The sequence below is a fragment of the Talpa occidentalis genome, unplaced genomic scaffold, assembly GCF_014898055.3.
Source record: "Talpa occidentalis isolate TD23 unplaced genomic scaffold, MPIMG_talOcc4v2.1 talOcc4.11, whole genome shotgun sequence".
Lineage (NCBI taxonomy): Eukaryota > Metazoa > Chordata > Mammalia > Eulipotyphla > Talpidae > Talpa > Talpa occidentalis.
In genome coordinates, this window is record NW_023601104.1 from 2,560,629 (window position 1) to 2,578,023 (window position 17,395).

The 17,395-nt window shown below is 52.9% G+C and overlaps 1 protein-coding gene across 1 annotated transcript; it reads right to left on the reverse strand.

Moving 5' to 3' along the window:
• Positions 1 to 921: 921 nt before the first annotated feature.
• Positions 922 to 16,835, reverse strand: SCAMP5 (secretory carrier membrane protein 5). The gene is made up of 7 exons (XM_054700105.1): positions 16,265 to 16,835; positions 7,986 to 8,039; positions 6,490 to 6,618; positions 3,410 to 3,566; positions 2,397 to 2,498; positions 1,864 to 1,981; positions 922 to 1,630 (listed from the first exon to the last, which is right to left on the reverse strand). The coding sequence occupies exons 1-7, from the start codon at positions 16,365 to 16,367 to the stop codon at positions 1,436 to 1,438; spliced, it is 858 nt and encodes a 285-aa protein (XP_054556080.1). The 5' UTR covers positions 16,368 to 16,835; the 3' UTR covers positions 922 to 1,435.
• Positions 16,836 to 17,395: the final 560 nt, after the last annotated feature.

Genomic DNA, 17,395 nt, shown 5'->3' on the forward strand with positions numbered 1-17,395 from the left:
CTTCCACCCTCCTTCCCTGAAATCCCATTCCAGCCATGTGCGTGGAGAGAGCACTGGGCCTCTGCTTCTTCCTGGGCCGAGTTCAGGGCCCAGAACTGCCCTGTGGCCAAAAGCAAACTGGGAGGGGAGGAGGAGGGAGGTGGAGGGAGAAGGGATGCTTGCCTCTCGCCGAGTCCTGCCTGCCTCCTCCTCTGACCTTCCCTCCTGGCCCAACCCTCTATGCCCGTCTCTTCTGCCAAACCCAGACAGAACAGCTACTGCTCCCCAGAATCCAGCGGTCACTCAGAGATGCCCAGAACCTGCCCAGTGGGCTTGAGCCAGTCAGACCTCACCCCGAGATCAGCAGTTGTTTACACAGCCTCTGCTCCAGGTGCACCTTTGCCTGAAAAGTGCTTGGACACCACCCACCTCTTCAGGGAGAATCTGCCCTCCTAGATGCAGGTATGGGAACCAGGTCACAGCAGCTGAGGGTGTCAGGAGGGACGCAGGCAGAGGGGAAAAAACTGAGGGGGCTCTAGGAATAGAAGGGGGGAAGCAGGGCTGGGAGAAGAGGAGGCTGCCCCTGCAGGCCACTCTCAGAATCAAGGAGACAGCCCCGCATTTCCATTCCCTGGCAGTCAGGTACCCAAGTGAGCGCCGCTTCTCAGCTGTGGGCCATGCCCACTGCTCGTGGCGAAGGCGCAGCTCCCCTGACTGCTTTCTTGATCTGGGAATGGGCTCAGTCTCAGAAATTCAATACAGGTGGGACACTCAGCCTTGGGGAAGACGAAGAAATGCCACAGGGGAGGAGAGAGCGCCTGGCAGGAGAGGAGACCACAGAGAAACTGACAGCAGGGAGGAGAGGAGGGGAGGGAAGGGTTGAGGGGGAGACCAGGATCAGAAAGAGCAAGGAAGACCCCCTGTTCACCCCCCACCCTCCCATCTCCCCCCACCAGGAGTGCTAAATACTGCTGCTTCCCAGTAAGACCAACAGTGGAAGGGTTTCAGGTCACAGCCCTGGGGAGGGGGCCAGGCTCTCTGCTATGCCTCCCCCGCCCCACGCCGGGTCCCTGGCCAAGCTCAGAGCGGGCAGTCCGGTGGAGGGTGAGGAGCTGGTTTAGTTCTAAACATACATCTAGCACCACGACAACAGAGACCTCCACGGCACACTACTCACAAGGGACACGGACACAGCTACCACCGCACGGGACAGCCCCCCCGTGCAGCCCGCAGCTCTCGGGGTGCCGAGAGCAGAGTCCGGAAGGTGGGGGGGAGGGAGAGACATATACGTGTGTGTGTGCGTGTGTGTGTGCGTGTATATATATAACTCTGATTCTCTGTACAAAGTTGGGGCGGAGAAAAGGAAAAGGGAACCCTGCTTGGTCACCTCAGCACGCGCTGTGGCTGGAGCCCCAGCCCACTGGCCCCGGCCCTGCCTCCCGGGAGGCTCCGCGGCTCACATCTCGTTAGAGTACGTGTAGTTGGGGGTGGCGGAATACTGAGTCTGCGGCTGGTTCATGGCACCCTGGGCGGCCCCCATGGCTGCGTTCTGGGCTGCCTGCTGCACGTGCGGGTTCTTCCAGGCGCCGGTGGTCCACTCCTCCTGAGCTTTGCTGAAACTCCCACCACTACCCCGGTAGAATTTATGAACCTGGAGGAGGAGAAGCACAAAGGGGCAATCAGAGGGAAGAGGCAGCCCATCTAAGCAGCCAGGGACAAGTCCCTGTAAAAGCCAGGTGTCCCACCCACGCCCAGTACACCGGAGCTAAGTCACCAAGTCATCCCACAGCGGGGCCCTTGGAAGACACAGGGGTCCTCCCGTAACCCGGAGGAGGGCTAGTTTCCTGTCACAGCCCCTTCCCGCCGCCAGAGGGGACCGCGTACCATGCTGAGAGCGATGAAGGAAAAGACAGCGACGACTGTGAACATGATGGTGGGGATGAGCATCACCACGGCGGAGCCAACGTTCGTGCCAAAGAAGGAGATGGTGGCAATCCAGCCGCTGTGGGAAGAGGTCAGCTCTGGGGTTGCTAGGCATGGTGAGGCGTACCCAGGAGCCACCCCCATAGAGCAAGGGGGTGTATCATCAGATGCACAGGAACCATCTTAGTGACACCCAAGGGCATGTACAGGGATTCAGGAAGAACGCTTCCCCACGGCTCAGAAGATGGGCTCCTCAAACATAAGGCTCCCGTCCTTCCCTCGTGTTCTCCCACGATGCTTGACACCCCTAGCCCCCAGAAACCACTGCAAGTTTCTCCTTCCCTCCAATGTTGTGGCCATGTCTACCGTAATATCCCAAATGCTCTCTCTTCCTATAACTCATGGTGTCCCCAAGCTTAACACACAGAAGCCAACGACACACCCAAAGTGCTGCCCTGCCACCCCCAATCAGCCCCGATAGCCCAGTCTCTTACCAGACGCCCCAGCCTGGGATGCCCACAGCCTGGATGATGCTGATGACCATCTGGGCCATGAAGGTGAAGAAGAATGCCATGAAACTGAAGGAACTGTCAGTCCTGCAGCAGAGGAGGTGGCTCCTGTCACCTGGATAGAAGCTTCCTGTCTTCAAGGCCCCCAGCCCTCCCGAGTTAGAGTGAGTACACAATGGACAGAAGACATTTGAAGGCCTCACTGAGAGGCCAAAATAAGGCAGCGTTTGCCCAGAGATCTTTGCAGGTTTCCATGTGTTAGGCCTGTGTATGCAACATGACACAGGGAGCAATCCCCTCGTGAATGGACCACCCACTGAAGCATGGGTGCTTGGCCCTCATTGGCACATGAGTAGATGAGTCCATGTGGCAGAAATAACCCATTGTCAAGGGGCTGGACAGTTCCACTGGCACATGGATGGATGGTCCCATAAGTTCAGAGGTAGGAAGACCCACTAGAATGAACACCTTATTGGCACATGGGTAGGTGGTCCGACAGGCAACGACAGTTGAGGCCCATTGGTAGACTGCTGGCACCAAGACAGCTAGCCCCTCAGTTACATGCATGGGTGGACCCTTTGGCACAGAATTGGAAGACCTCATCAGCATATAAATAGTGTCAGTGGTACATGAATGGCTCGGTTTCACTGGCACCAAATCAGCGAGTCTCACATGGACAAGGCTGGGCAGCTCCCCCAAGACAGGTGGCACCATTAGCAAAAGTTAACATGGAGCTGCTTGGGGAAGGCAAAACGACAATAGGCCTGGTCTGTGTTGCTCTTATGCAAGGGTAGTGTGAGGAGGGGAGGAACTCAGAGGAAGGCTCGACTCCCAGCCCCCTCACCAGGCCCTGCAGTTTCCAGGAAGCCCCAATCCTACCTGGTAGTCTAAATTGAGGGTGACCAAGGGAAGGTGAGTTTGGGGGAGTGAGAAAAGATGTAGAGAAGTCTAGACAAGGTGAGAAGGGCTAGGAGCTGGGGTCAGCAACAACCACTTACTTGAAGGCCTTGTAAATGGGCCGAAACCAGCAGACGTAGGAGCAGGGTGTGAAGAGGATGAGCCAGAGAAAGGCGAGGCCAAAGTTGGTGGCTCCCCCGCCTCCGATCAGCCACGCGAGACAGCCCACCAGGTTCACGGCCAGCGTGACGCTGTTCACTGCAGACCCAGGAGCACATGCACGCACAGACAGACAGACACCAGACAGGCGCACAGACACAGGTTCATGCAGAGATACATGCGCACCCAGACACAAACACAACACCCATAACTCAACACAGACCCACAAAAACACATGCAAGCAGCACGGACAAGCACAGTGATGCACACACACAAACACGTGCAAACCACATTTAAACAGATTCACACCGTGACCCACAACAGTGAACACACAGACAGATACACAAGACACACACATACAGAGGAAGTACAGACTGTAAGAAAGAAGCTGCGAGCTTAGACCAATCCCTCCCCACACCCACTCCTAGGGGTCTGGGAAATCTGGAGCAAAGACTCCCCGGAGCAGGAACCCAGAGCCTCAGCCTCCGAAGGGCCCCAAAGCCTCAGGTAGCATTAATGCTCTTCTCCTTAGAAGAGTGACCTCAGCTCCTGGCCCTCCCAGACCGACAGCCATCACCAAGTCCAAGGTGGGAAACCCATCTTCTACCTTCTCTTGCAAGGTAGGGGTACAAAAAGGGTCCCCCCTTGTAAAAGACTCTTGTCTAAGAGACTCTTGTCTCTTCCAGGTATTGTACCATCTGCCCTGGAACTTCAATAGGGCAGGGAGCAGTGGCTGGAACATTAGCCGTTATTAAATCTATTTCTTAGACCACTATCATACCACCTCCTCCAAGAAGCCATCCGTCACAACTGCAGCCTTAGTTATTCCCTAGCTCTCTGATCTGCAGATCTGGGCTGCTCTCGTGATTCTCCAAGTGCAAAAAACCCAGTTCATCAACCAGACTGGAGTGGGACCCGGGCTCCCACACAATCTAGCTGAACTTCAGAATACAGCATCACAGGGTCAAAGGCTCCTTATCGGATGCTGGCACTGACATGCACCCTGCTCTTCTGACATCAACGTGCTCCCTCCTGGGGCATCAGCCTGAGTTCCTTTAAGGCTCCATAAACACCGGCTGGGTGAACGAAGGCAGGCAGGTTCAGCCTCGGCTTCCGACATCCAGATGTCTATGGTCTTGGTTTCTTAATAGAACCCTTAAGCATCTCCAGGGTGAGGACTTAGGGGGCTATTTATAGCCCATAAATCCAGCTCCCAGATGCAATCTTCTTGGGGGAAGTTCCTAGAGCCCATGGTCAAGTAGAGTGCTCCCCTAGTCTGGCCTGACAACCCCGTCCCCTTTGTGAGTACACCCACCTCAGGGCCCCTCATGCCAAATGCAGACATTTCTTCCTGTGCATTGCAGCTGCGTTTCTTCCATCCCTATCCATTACCCTCAGAGTGCCTGGCACCTTGGTGTTCTCACTGATTTTGTTTGCTCTTTGCTGGCATCCTTGTGACGCCAGCAGGAAAAGACAGTAACACGGATGGCTGGTTTCACTGGCGCATGGAGAGATGGTCTACTTGGCACCAAACCCACTCGTCTCACAGGCACAAGGCTGAGTAGCTGCACAGATCGACGGTGCCTATGAGGTGTACCTCACTTTCCAGACGTGCTTGAGCTAGTGTTCCTGCCGCAATTGCTCTGCCACCTTCTTGGAATGGACTTCTCTAGACTTGGCCACCCTTCCTCTAGCCATCAGCTTTCATCTCTCTCCACCCCCACCCCCTGTGCAGCTCAGAGCCCGTGATTCATCAGGCCCCTTTGCTAATCCCCTCGCTGCTGTCTTCCGGGCACACTCAACCTGGGTGAACGGAACTGCCGCCGTACCCAAGCTGAATGTTGCTAGGAAGCAGCACCTGCACGGGGAGGCCCGGCAGCACTCTCCATTCACAGCGGTCAGGCTCGAGTGGACCCTGTGCCTGGCCCAGAAGTCTTAGCCATCAGGTTTCCCTGTACCTTCTGTCCACAAACATTCCAATCCCACGGTCCTCAACACTTCCAGCCCCACTTCTACATCATATGTGGTGAAAGAGATGGAAGCATCAGAGGGGACCTCCTCACGCCCCTCTCATCAGCTACAAACCTCCCACACCTGCCCAACCCTTCCTCCTCTCGTGTTACATGGGAAGAGGTCCCTTCTCCACCCAGAGGCCAACCAGGACTTGACAGTCACCTGTCTGTCCCCATACCATTTCTACCACTCCAGGAAGGAGCTGCTGCAAAGACCACGTTCTTGGCCACTGTCCTGGTACAATCACTCAGTGCCCAGGTGAGCAGTCTAGTGCAGGCCCAACTCCTGGCAACGTCACATGGGCTCAGCTGGTTGTGGTCACACTGCTGGGGTTCCCCGATGCCAGGACTTAGCGCAGGGCAGCCAGACTGCCCTCCCTGCACATGCCTAAGAGGGACCCTGGACCAGCCAAGATGGGCACTGTCAAATCCCATACCCCTCAAGGTGACACTCTCTCCACCAACCTGCCACAGACCTTTAAACACTGAGCCTCAAAATCGCCTAATATCAGGACCCTAGACTCTCAATGCACAAAACGCACAACACAGAGTTGCAGGTGACCGATGAGCCTGGTCTTCCCGCAAGTGAGAAGCCCGCTGCACAGAAAGGAGAGCAACCAGCCCTGCTGGGTCCCACAGCTCCCAACTCCAAGTTAAATGCTCTTCTCTGTGAGCAGTTTCCCAGAGAAGGCAAGAAAAAGGAGGCTTTGAGTGAAGGATTCTTCTCCAAATCCAGAATCCCAAGGCAGTCACCAGAGGGTCCCTAGAAAACTGTTCCAGTAGAAGAATCACTGGAGGGAAGAAGGGAACAGAGGCCTGGGGGGCTTGAGAGAAATTGAGGCCCAGCTGCTGGGGAGTTGGCCATGAGAGGTACCTGCTGGGAGCCAGGCAGGGGAGAGCTTACCTGGCCATGCAGATGCTGCAAGTGGGGTGAAGCACAGCAGGCCTGTGGACAACCTCACCCCAAGACCCAGTGCACCCCCAGCCCACGCCCAGCCCACAGCACTCACACATCCAGAGGTAGTAGAGGCGCTTAGTCATGCTGAGATGCTGGGGAGGGATGTCTGCCTCGAAGTCTTGGTAGAAACATGGCTTCAGCGGGATGAATTTGGGCAGCGGTGGGAAGTTGTTCACCTTCTCTGTGGACAAGGCACACCGGGTGGGGTCACCTTGAATATCCCCCCTCCCTGACGATCCATGTGTACATTCTTCCTCTGGTCTGGGCTGTTCCCAGGGCTCTGCACCACAGGCCGCTTTGCTATCCCCACCCACCCAAGCCAGCTTCCTGGATGAGCTTCCCAAACTATCCCTGAGGCAGAACACTGTCTCTCAGGGGCCTCCCCGGTGGCGCAGCGGTTGAGCGCTGGGTTGCGAAGCTGCCCGCGGCCTCTGCGGCGCCGGTTCGATCCCCGGCTGCTCCCCGGCCACCGGAGGAGGGTCCCACATGGCGTGCAGACCTCTCCTGCCGCCCGCTGCTCCCCTCAGCAGTGTACTTCGGTCCTTCTGCCTGCTCTGCTCCCCGCTCTGGCTCTGGTGAATTCTCTCACCCTCCCGCGCTTCTGACTGTACCCAGTGCATGTATAAACAAAAAAACAAAACAAAAGAAAGAAAGAAAGAAAACATGCCTCTATATAAAAAAAAAAAAAAAAACACTGTCTCTCAGAAGAATGAAAACAATAAATGCCTCCATCAAGGAGCAACACCATTCTCCGTGGGGACCCTGTTCCAAGCAGAGGAAGCAGGAGGGTGAGTCTGGAGACCTGGGTTCCAGCCACCACTCCAACATTCACACTTTTGGGCAAGTCACCAGCCTTCTCCAGTCCTCAGCTTACCCAAGGAGTGGGGGGCTGAGTGAGGTGGTCCCCAAAGGTCCCTCTAGCTCTGGCATTCTGCGCCTAAGCCTCTGGAAGCCAGAGGACAAGGTCTTGGAGAATAGGCAGCAATGGTGACAGAGGGGAAGGGCGCTGAGCTCATGATCAGCTGGCCAGGAGGACCAGGACATTGGGGTGGTTGGTCCCTCCCTGGTCCCAGGGGCAGGGGCCTTACAGAGGGCTCACAGTGTCATTCTGAGGGTCTCAGATAGACAGGCCTCAGGGAAAACCTGGGGACAAGAGGATAGAAACTGACCTCCCAAAACTAGGGGGGATATGGACCTCCCTGGTGGCGCAAGGGGTTGGGACGCAGCCTATGGGGCTATCTGCAGCCACTGCAGCACAAGTTCGATCCCTGGCCAGGGCACTACTCACATGGTGCAGCAGACCTCTCCTGCCTTGCCCGCTGCTCCCCTCAGCAGTGTATTTCAGTCAGTCTGCCTGTTCTGCTCCCCACCCTGTCTCTGATGAATCCACACACCCCCTCATCTCTGGCCTGTGCCCCAGTTCTTGTATGCATAAATTAAAAAAATATATATTAAAAAAAAACTAGGGGGGATATGGGAACTAGCAAGAAGGCCACCCAGCTTATACTCACTTTCATGTCCTACCCACGTGGCCTGCCCCCTCCTTACCTGCCATGATGGCACCAGGATGCCCAGGGGCCTGCCACGTCTCTTTGTCCTGAACTGGAAAGAAAAAAAAGTCAGAGGCTCTGAAAGTAGGGAAAAACGGGATGAGGATCATGGCTGGCCCAAGCCAGTCTCTCAGCCCCAACCTGGCTGGAAGCTCCCCCAAGCAAGCCCTGCTCCCCTGCCACAGTGGGAGGAGCCAGTGGAGAGAGCCCCACTTGTAGAACCCTAGTCCCACCAGCTGCCTCCTCCAGGGCAGCTTGCCCTGTGCCTCAAGGCACAAACCCAGACTCAGAAGAACCCATCCAAGGTTGGGGCGGGGAGAAGGAACTGGGAGGTGACTCCAGGCAGGAGGCCTAGCTGGGCCACCTTCGTCTTGTGTCTGTCTTTGACCACTGGTTCATTTGTTGGAGGCAGCAAGTGAGACAGAGGTGGCCCCAGCCCTTGGCATAAACTGCCAGTACAAACGCTGTGAGTAACGGCGGGACGGTCGCGGCTATGCACACACCCAGCACATGTCAAGGTGATCCGGCCTGGACTAGGGAGCCGGGCAGTTATGCGTAAGCAGAAGACCTGAAGAACACAGAGGAGGCGTCCAGGGCAGGGCAGCTTTCTGGGCAGAGGGGAAGCACGCAGCGCCTCACACGCTCTAGAGAAAGGAAGGAAAACCGACGTGGCCAAAACAAACGCAAACAGGGAAGCAGCAAGAGTGAGGCTGGCAAGGTGCAGTGCAGTTTTGTGTTTTTTTGTTTTGTTTTGTTTGGGGGGGGGTGTCAGGGTTGATTATTGAGGGCCTTAGAGGCAAGTTTGAGACCCTGAGGTGGATTTGGTGAGTCGGGGGAGAGAGGCTATCAGGAAGACCACTTGCCAGCATAAGCCACGAAGCGGACAACAGGGCTGTCCATCACAGGAAGCACCCGGGGAAAGAGGCGCAGATCCAGGGCAAGACAAGAAGTTGTGGCCTTACAAGCAAGGCAGGTCTGAGGTGCAGGGAGACCCCTCCCCAAACACAGAGCTGCCTCGTAGGCACTGGGGATGCTGAAAATAAAGCAATGAAGCTGACTACGCAAACGGATAACACAGCCACACAGGGAAAAGAACTGGTCAAGTAATTTGATAACAGTGCTCCGTGTTCTTCTAGAAGTATCGATCTCAAGGACAAAACAATTAGAAAGAAATTTACAAATTTGCAGGGTTCTGTTTCTGTCACACGAGTGTGACGATTCTGAGCCTCTGTCCTGTGTACTGCAGGAGAGAGCGTGAGAGCAGATGGGCTAATGTTGGGAACCTGGTTCTTGCTATTAGAGTAGGAGACAGACTATGGAATGTGGGAAGGAAAGAGCCCTGTGATGCGGGATTTGAATTGTAGGTGTCAGTACCAGTAAGAACTCAGGATTTAAAATACAGACATTTGGCTGGCTGGTCACAAGTTGACTGGTCAGGCTACACTATCTTGTGGTGCCAGAAACAACTAATTCAACTAATGAGCGTATTAAAAGGACACCAGTTTAAAGGGGTTACCACCAACTAGATCTGGGATAATTAAGAGCATCAAAAATAGCAATGATCAATACAAGTAATGAAAGATAATACATAACATACTAACTGTTAAAATTAATCATGAGTCCACGGTGACATTTGTTCTGAGAGAGGAAGAGGGCCTCCCTCGTGGCACAGGGGGTTGAGTACAGCACTGTGAAGCTGTCAGCAGCCTCTGCAGTATGAGTTCGATCCCCAGCCAGCCAAGGAGCTACCCACAGGGCACAGCAGACCTCTCCTGACTCGCCTGCTGCTCCCCTCAGCAGTGTATTTCGTCAGTCTGCCTGTTCTGTTCCCCACTCTGGCTCTGGTGAATTCTCTCACCCTCCCGCGCTTCTGACTGTACCCAGTGCTTGTATAAATAAACAAACAAACAAGCAAATAAATAAATAAAAATACATGCCTCTTTAAAAAAAAAAAAAGAATGTTAACATCCTAAAAGATAAACAAATGAAACAAAATAAAATAGCAAGGGATTAAATGCATGGAAACAAAGCCACGTGGCAGCAAACACTAAGCAGTGTGTAAACTCTGATTGACCCCAGTTCACGGGGGAAACGCAGAATCCAGTTCATGGGGGGAAACGCAGAATCCAGTTCATGGGGGGAAACGCAGAATCCAGTTCATGGGGGGAAACGCAGAATCCAGTTCACGGGGGAAACGCAGAATCCAGTTCACGGGGGAAACACAGACTCCAGTTCACGGGGGAAACACAGAATCCCAGTTCACGGGGAAACGCAAAAGCCCTCCCAGGGATCACAGATATGTGAACACAGACTGGAAAGTGGAAAATATCACTGTGTTCATATCACACTCCTTGGGTGTGATCCTGGTACTGGGGTTATGGAGAGTATTCTTGGGAAATATGTGCTTTACTTAGGGGTAAAATGTCACGATATTTGAAACTTCCTTCTGATAGAAAATAAAAAATGGTAGATGGATAGACAAGGAATCAAACCAAATGTGGCAAATAACTAACAATTGGTGAATCGGAATGAAGTGTCCCATGTACGAATCTTTCCATTTTAGTTTAGGGTAAAAGTTTTCAAAATAAAAAGCTGGAGAAAAATCTGAATAATGTTAGGAATGGGTCATAAGACACTGAGGGAAAGGAATGCACATCTCCACCAAGACACACGAAAGGCAGGAGAGAAAAGGAAAGATCTGACAAACAGGGAAGGAATGGCAGCCTGGGGCTGAGTCTTAGTGCTAGCACCCCTAACGCCAGAGTTCAACCCCTGGTCAGGGAGCTGACTCACATGGCGCAGCAGATCTCTCCCGTCTCCCCGCCGCTGCCCTCAGCAGTGTGTTTCAGTAGATTCTCCTGTTCTGCTCCCCCCTCTGTCTCTGGTGAGTCCTCTCACTCACACACACACACACACACACACACACACTGCACCTCTGGCCTACACCCCTGTTCTCTACTCAAAAAATAAATTAAAATTTTAAAGAACCGGTGCAGTCTGAGAACCACTCCCTCGATTACTTATTAATCACAACAGAGAAATAGTCCTCCTGTAATGAAGACAACCCAATCCGCAATGCTAAACCACCAAACCCAGCATTTTGGATGGGACAAAAGGACGTCATGTCCCTGGTGTGACACTCACACAGGGACGCGGCCCGCCTACATAGTATTATGGCCAAAATGTTAATCTGAATAGAATTATGAAAAAACGATTAGACAAATCCAGATTGTAGAACATTCTTCAGGACAAATACTAATGTCATGAAAGACAAAACTGGTGGGGGGAACTCCTCTAAATGAAAGGGCTAGGGACATCCAACCAAATGCAATGAGTGAGCCTTGAGAGGATTCTGTATTTTTAAATCACAGTTATATATTGTTAAGACAAGTATGAAAGTTTGAATACAGACTTCAGAGTAGATACCAGAGCTCAAAGTTAAATTTCTTAGGAGCTGTGGTTATATAGGGTAGGAGAACCTCTTTGTTCTAGGAAGATACATGTTGCTGTAACTGTCTGCAACTTACTTTCAAAAGGTTCTGAAAAAATATTACGTAAGACAAATGCTGTAAAGTATTAACAAACAGTGAACTGAGGTGAAGGATCCTCATACAGGTATTCACTGAACTATTTTGTAGGCTTTTCTGTAGCTTTGAGAACTATGGAAGTAAGAACGTGGGGGGAATACATATGTGTGTAGGTATAGAGCAAGTGGGAGGAAGAATTTTTACTACATATTTTTACGTTGCCTAAACCCACTCACCATCAATTTTAAGATAGATCATTATTTTATTTACCAAAAGAAACAAAAACTGCCAATTTGTAATCATAGACACCAAAAATGTTTTAGACACAGAAGACAAAATGTTTTCAGAAGTATCAACATGTCCATCTTAGAGTTGATGATATTCAGCACGTCCTTCTGCATTATGAATCATGGAAAGGTAGTACCTATTTTAAAAAATGAAAAAGAACAAGTTAGGCAGAAGAAGATGAGCTGGCAGAGAAGTAGGAGCAGCTGATGAGGCAGGAAGACGAGGCTACAGTCTCCAGAGCCAGGAGTAGAGAGTGGACAGATGTGACAGATGCCACTTGCAGGAAATGTACCTGAAAAGTCATTGCATTTAGCAATGGCAAGTCATCTGTGACCACAGAAAGAATCCTTTGGGCTGCCATGGAGGGGCAGCGGTAGGTAGGAGTAGCAGCCAAATTAGAGCTCATTGAACAGCTACGCTGAGAGCAGGTATGAAGAAGCCTGCTTAATTAGGAAGGGGACAGAGATCCAGTACTACCTAGGTGGGATATGAGGTCCAGGGCGGCTGTGGTCGAGGAGTGTTTAAGATGGAAACAGGGCCTCCCAGGTGGCGCAAGGGGTTAAGACGCAACCTATGAAGCTATCCACAACCTCTGCAGCACGAGTTCGATCCCCAGCCCACCAGGTAGCAACCCACATGGCACAGCAGACCTCTCCTGTTTCCCCGCTGCTCCCCTCAGCAGTATACTTCAGTCAGTCTCCCTGTTCTGTTTCCCACTCTGTCTCTGGTGAATCCTCTTACCCCCCCCCACCCCAACACACACCTCTGACCTGTACCCCAGCTCTTGTATGCATAAATAAATAAATCTTTTTTAAAAAATGCAGGGAGGGCCTCCCCTGGTGGCGCAGCGGTTGAGCGCTGGGCTGCAAGGCTGCCCGCAGCCTCTGCAGCGCCAGTTTGCTCCCCGGCCGCCGGCAAGGGTCCCACAAAAAAAAAAATTTTTGCAGGGAATTGTAATTGCAGGGAAAGTTGCAATTACAAGAGAGATGAAGGGTAAGCTCCTGACAGGGAGAAGCATGGGCGCCAACACAGCAGGTGGGACAGCCCCAATCCTAAGTGGAAGGACAGCATGACGCACAAGATGTGGGCAGGTTTGAGGCCTTGGAAAGGACAGTGAGAGTCACTCCCATATGCTTCCATTTTCTCGGTACCAGAGGAGACAGGCTGCAGTAGAGAGGGAGGAAGTAAGAGCAAAGGACCCAACTCAAGGGAGAACTACAGCACAGCCACAGCACGGCCAGAGCACAGCCTGAGAAGCACTCTGGGAGAGTAAGTACAAAAAGCTGTGGGAGGAAAGAGGAACACCTCCCTGTTCCATCCTGGAGGAGCCAGGCAGGGCTTCATAGAGGAAGTGACAGCAGAGCTGAATCCTGAAAGATTAGTAAGAGACGGCCAGGGGAGCAGGGCCAGGAAAGCAAATGTGAAGCTCAGGGCAGTAACATGACAAATTCAAGAGCAGAAAGAAGTAGAGCAGGGATGAAGCTCAAAGTGGAGGGAGGGAAGAAACACAAAAACAGGTTTGAAAGGTGGGAGAGGCTGTCATCCTAGCCTTGAAGGATCTGGGCTTTATCGTCAAAGCCCACATGGGAGCCACTGAGGGTCCTATTCTTTTAAAAATAGGTAGCCCCAAAGTTTGTTTTTTTAACAAAATGAAAATGTACAAAAACATCTGCAAGTTACAAAAAAAATCCAAGTGCATAAAGCAGAAAATAAAAGTTCCTCCAAAATCCACCTTCTCAGAAGCCACCCCTTTCTCTTTTTTAAAAAAAATTCATTTTTATTTATTTATGCATACAAGAGCTGGGGTACAGGCCAGAGGTGTGGGGAGTGAGAGGATTCACCAGAGACAGAGCGGGGAACAGAACAGGCAGACTGACTGAAACACACTGCTGAGGGGAGCAGCGGGCGAAGACAGGCGAGGTCTGCTGTGCCATGTGGGTAGCTCCCTGGCTGGGGATCAAACTCTTGCTGAACTCATGTGATGTCCCAGGGCTGATAGTGCTGAGACTTTAACCCCTGCGCTACCAGGGCGGCCCAGAAGCCTTCCCTTTAAAAGTCTGACCTTTAGGTTTTCAGTTTTTTTGTGTTTCTATAAGCATATATGACAAAGATGAGGTCATTTTATCCATGCTGTTTTATAACTTGTTTTTTTCCACTCAACAAAATTGCAGGAAAATTTTTCATGTCAATGAATACAGGTTATCTTGATCGTTTTAATGACTGGGCAGCCAGGTCAACAATGTCCACACCACAGAGTGCCAGGTGCGACATGGGCTGACTTGGCCACCAGGAAGTCACAGCTTGAGGGCGTGGTGGGGAGCAGGTCAGCTGCCAGGAAGCATAGAAAACCAGAGGCAGAGGAAGAAGGGACAAGTCTAGCAGACCAGCCTCAAAAAATGTGGCCGAAGTGTTCATTTCATGCAGACAATACCAGTGACCACACTGAAGTTCCACACACCAAAGGACTAATAGCATTCTCTTGAAAGTCAGATAAGTTTACTTATCTTTCCTTTCTAAAGTTTCTACAATGGCCATGTATCACTTTTGCAGAGACAAAGCCTTAGATTTAAAACAGCAGCAGAGGACAGGCTTAGAAAGGCTTTTCTAATTAGGAGATGAGCATATTCATAGGGGAGCAGAGATTAAGGGACATAGAGGAGAAGCAGAACAGCTGATGGACACTGGCACCTCAGGAGACAGGCAGGACCGGCCTCCACCACGGAGAGGCACAGAAGACTAGGAATCCTTTCACTGGGAATTGAGAAGTGGAGAAAAATCAGTAGTTTTAATGACACCCCCACCCCCCCTGCCATAAGCGAGCACGTGCACGCACACACACACACACACACACACACACAGACTTCCAACCACCCTCTCCGTGAGTAAAGGCCTTTAGGAAAGTGGCCCAGTTTGGAATATTCCTCCCATGGAATGGAATGGGGAGCAGACAGGAACAGAGGAAGGGTCTCTAGAAGCAATGGAAGACCAGTGAGGCTGAAGACCCCACATGGAAGCTGAGCCAGCCGGGTAGTTGATGCTCCCAGTCGCCCTCCACATTCTGAGGGCAGAGTCCTGCACTGGGAGTGGGCGGGACACACAGGCCGAGCGGCATGGTCGCTGAGGGCGTGGGCCAGAGAATGGTTACAGTACTGGACCATGGGGCCCAGGAAGGTCTCAGAAAGTGTGGTGTCAGGAACTAGAGATAGAGATCTCCCTGAGTTCACAAACAGGTAAAATAAAAGTTGGGCTGTAGTCAGAGGATACTGGAGTTTAAGGTTTCAGAGGTGGCTGCAGGCCAGGGCTGACCAGCGAGGCGTGGCCGGGAGAAAGGACGGCTGAAGGAGGCATTGCCTCCATAGGACAAAGGGATGGAGAGTGGAAGACTGTGGTCCAGCACTGAAGTCCTCCAGAATAACAAGGAAGGGAGGCCAGGGAGATAGTAGATCGGAGGAGCCTCAAAGGAAGAGACTCTGACCCCGGCTCCAGTCTGACCCCTGTCCTAGTACCAGGCTGTGTCCCAAAGCTGTCCCCACCACTACAGAGAAGTCAGTGCAGCAAAGTAAGGATGGAAGGAGAAATCAAAGCTCAGGGCCAGAGCACAGGGCAGGACTGTGCGGTCTGCATATGAAGACAGCCCAGAGAGAATTTAGACTTGGAGGGAGGGGGCTGCAGGAGGCTGGGGTCACAGGCTCCAGGCAACCTGACCTTATTTCAGGGTTCGCCAGTATACTGGGGGGTGGGGAGGGGTTGGTAACTGGCCTCTATAGAACACCATTCTTAAATGCAAAATGGAAGAAATAGCAAGTTGCTCCCAAATTTACAGTATTTCCTAGTGCTGGGGAGTTTTGGGTGGTGCTACACATCTCCCCAAAGAGAGGAAGCCTAAGGAAGCCTCCTTAGCTATCTTATAACTAATGCTACCTCAACTGTCTTCAAAAATCCCAGGCTATAATTCATTCTGTTTCTTACAGTGAAGCTGGAGGTACAAAAGCTCCCACAGTGGAGAGAGAGGGGTTCATGGCAGAGAGAACAAAGCCCAGCCACCTCAGATCAAGCCAGGGACCTGAAGCTAGTTTTAGGTCCCTGCTCACCAGCCCTCTCTCCTCCCCTGCAATAGCCCCTCATCCTATGCATAAACATGGTCATCTTTTTCCTGCCTGCCCACAGCATGGCTGCCAACACAGGAGTGTCCCCCCAACCCTCCCCCAACTCCATGTCTCATCCCCTGACCTCATTCCCCAGCCCTGAAATCCTAGAACTATGACTCCTCCTCAGAAAACAGCACTCCAGGCATTGCTATCACTGGCCTGACACAAACTCTCCAGTAGATCCCACTGATCCTGTGTTTAGCACTCAAGGCCTTGTGTCAAGCAGATACCTGCCTCCCTCTGCTTCTCTACCATGGCTGACCCACTTCCCATACAACCCAGATTCATGCAGGCCACCAGGTCTGGACACCCACCTATTTCCAGTGCCCCTAAACCATACCCTGTCGGCTCCTCTAAGTCCTGTTTTCTCACATCGTGCTTCTTGGTGAAGCCTTTCCAGACATCTGAGTTTTGCATCCCACTGCTTACATTCTGCAACAGTTCTTGAGCATCCAGTGCTCACTCTTGCTCATCCAGTCTCTTCACCTCCTCGTGGAGGGGGCTTCCAGGAGGCTCCCAGCAGAGGGCAAGGTACAGAGCACAGTCAATCCATGTTCTTACTTAAAACTTGGACACCCTCCCCAGGGGTGGGAGCAAAGCAAGAGACGCCCTCCTCCCCCAGTCCGGCTCAGCCCACAGCTTCTGCCAGCCCTGCTGTCCCACACTTCCTCCGGGAAGCCTTCAGAGACTCCAGGCCGGGAGCAAGGAAGGAAGTGCAGTCAGTCGGTGAGGAAATGCTGTGGGAAAGCGGCGGGACAGGGAGACACAGAAGGAGCAGGGGAGGGAGGCTCTAAACTAGAACAAGCAGCTTCCTCAAGGGAGGTCAGTACTTAGTCCTATTATTTCATCCCTAGAGAAAGGCGCTGGCAAAGAGCTGCCCAGAGAGAGGAACCAACTCTGGCCAGCAAGCCAGCCAGGCAAAGGATTAAAGAAGCAGCTCCAGCGCCCAAGGGTCCTATCCAGGGCTCCCCTGCAGGACCCTCTCACTCCCCAGGGGTTTACTACACCGTCCCTAGACCTGTTCACCGGGGACAGTCCCCTCCCAGCTCTGGAGACTTTCCCGCGGCTTACTAGGCCCCCCGGACCTCCTCAGCCGGGTGTCGCTCCAACAGAACCTCTCTGCAGCCGGTCATGTGCCTGCAAGAACCACCTCCCTCTCTCAGCCCACCCGGTGGGGGCAGAACAGGCTACAAAATCCTCCAGAATCCCCACCCCAAGGGCGCAGGCCCAGGATTGGGAGCAGGCCCAGGACTGGGCCCAGGGGCCGCGCTCCCCACCGGCGGCGCTTACCGCCCTGTCCGGCCTCGCCCACACCCCCCAACGTGGCGCCCCCTCTCCTGCCCCCGTGCAGGTGCCACCGTGCCAGGAGCCTCCGGCCCCCGGCCTTCGCCTCCCTCCGCTCGCGTCTCCGACGAGCACGCCCGGGCCGCGCCGGCTCCCTCCCC

What these genes read in the sequence shown, in the direction of transcription:
- SCAMP5 (XM_054700105.1), bottom strand. Translation starts at nt 16,367, where the DNA reads ATGCAAAACTCAGATGTCTGGAAAGGCTTCACCAAGAAGCACGATGTG. An exon ending in TTTAGGGGCACTGGAAATAG is followed by an intron (nt 8,040 to 16,264) that starts GTGGGTGTCCAG and finishes TTTTCTTTCCAG; the next exon opens with TTCAGGACAAAGAGACGTGG. An exon ending in TCCTGGTGCCATCATGGCAG is followed by an intron (nt 6,619 to 7,985) that starts GTAAGGAGGGGG and finishes CCTTGTCCACAG; the next exon opens with AGAAGGTGAACAACTTCCCA.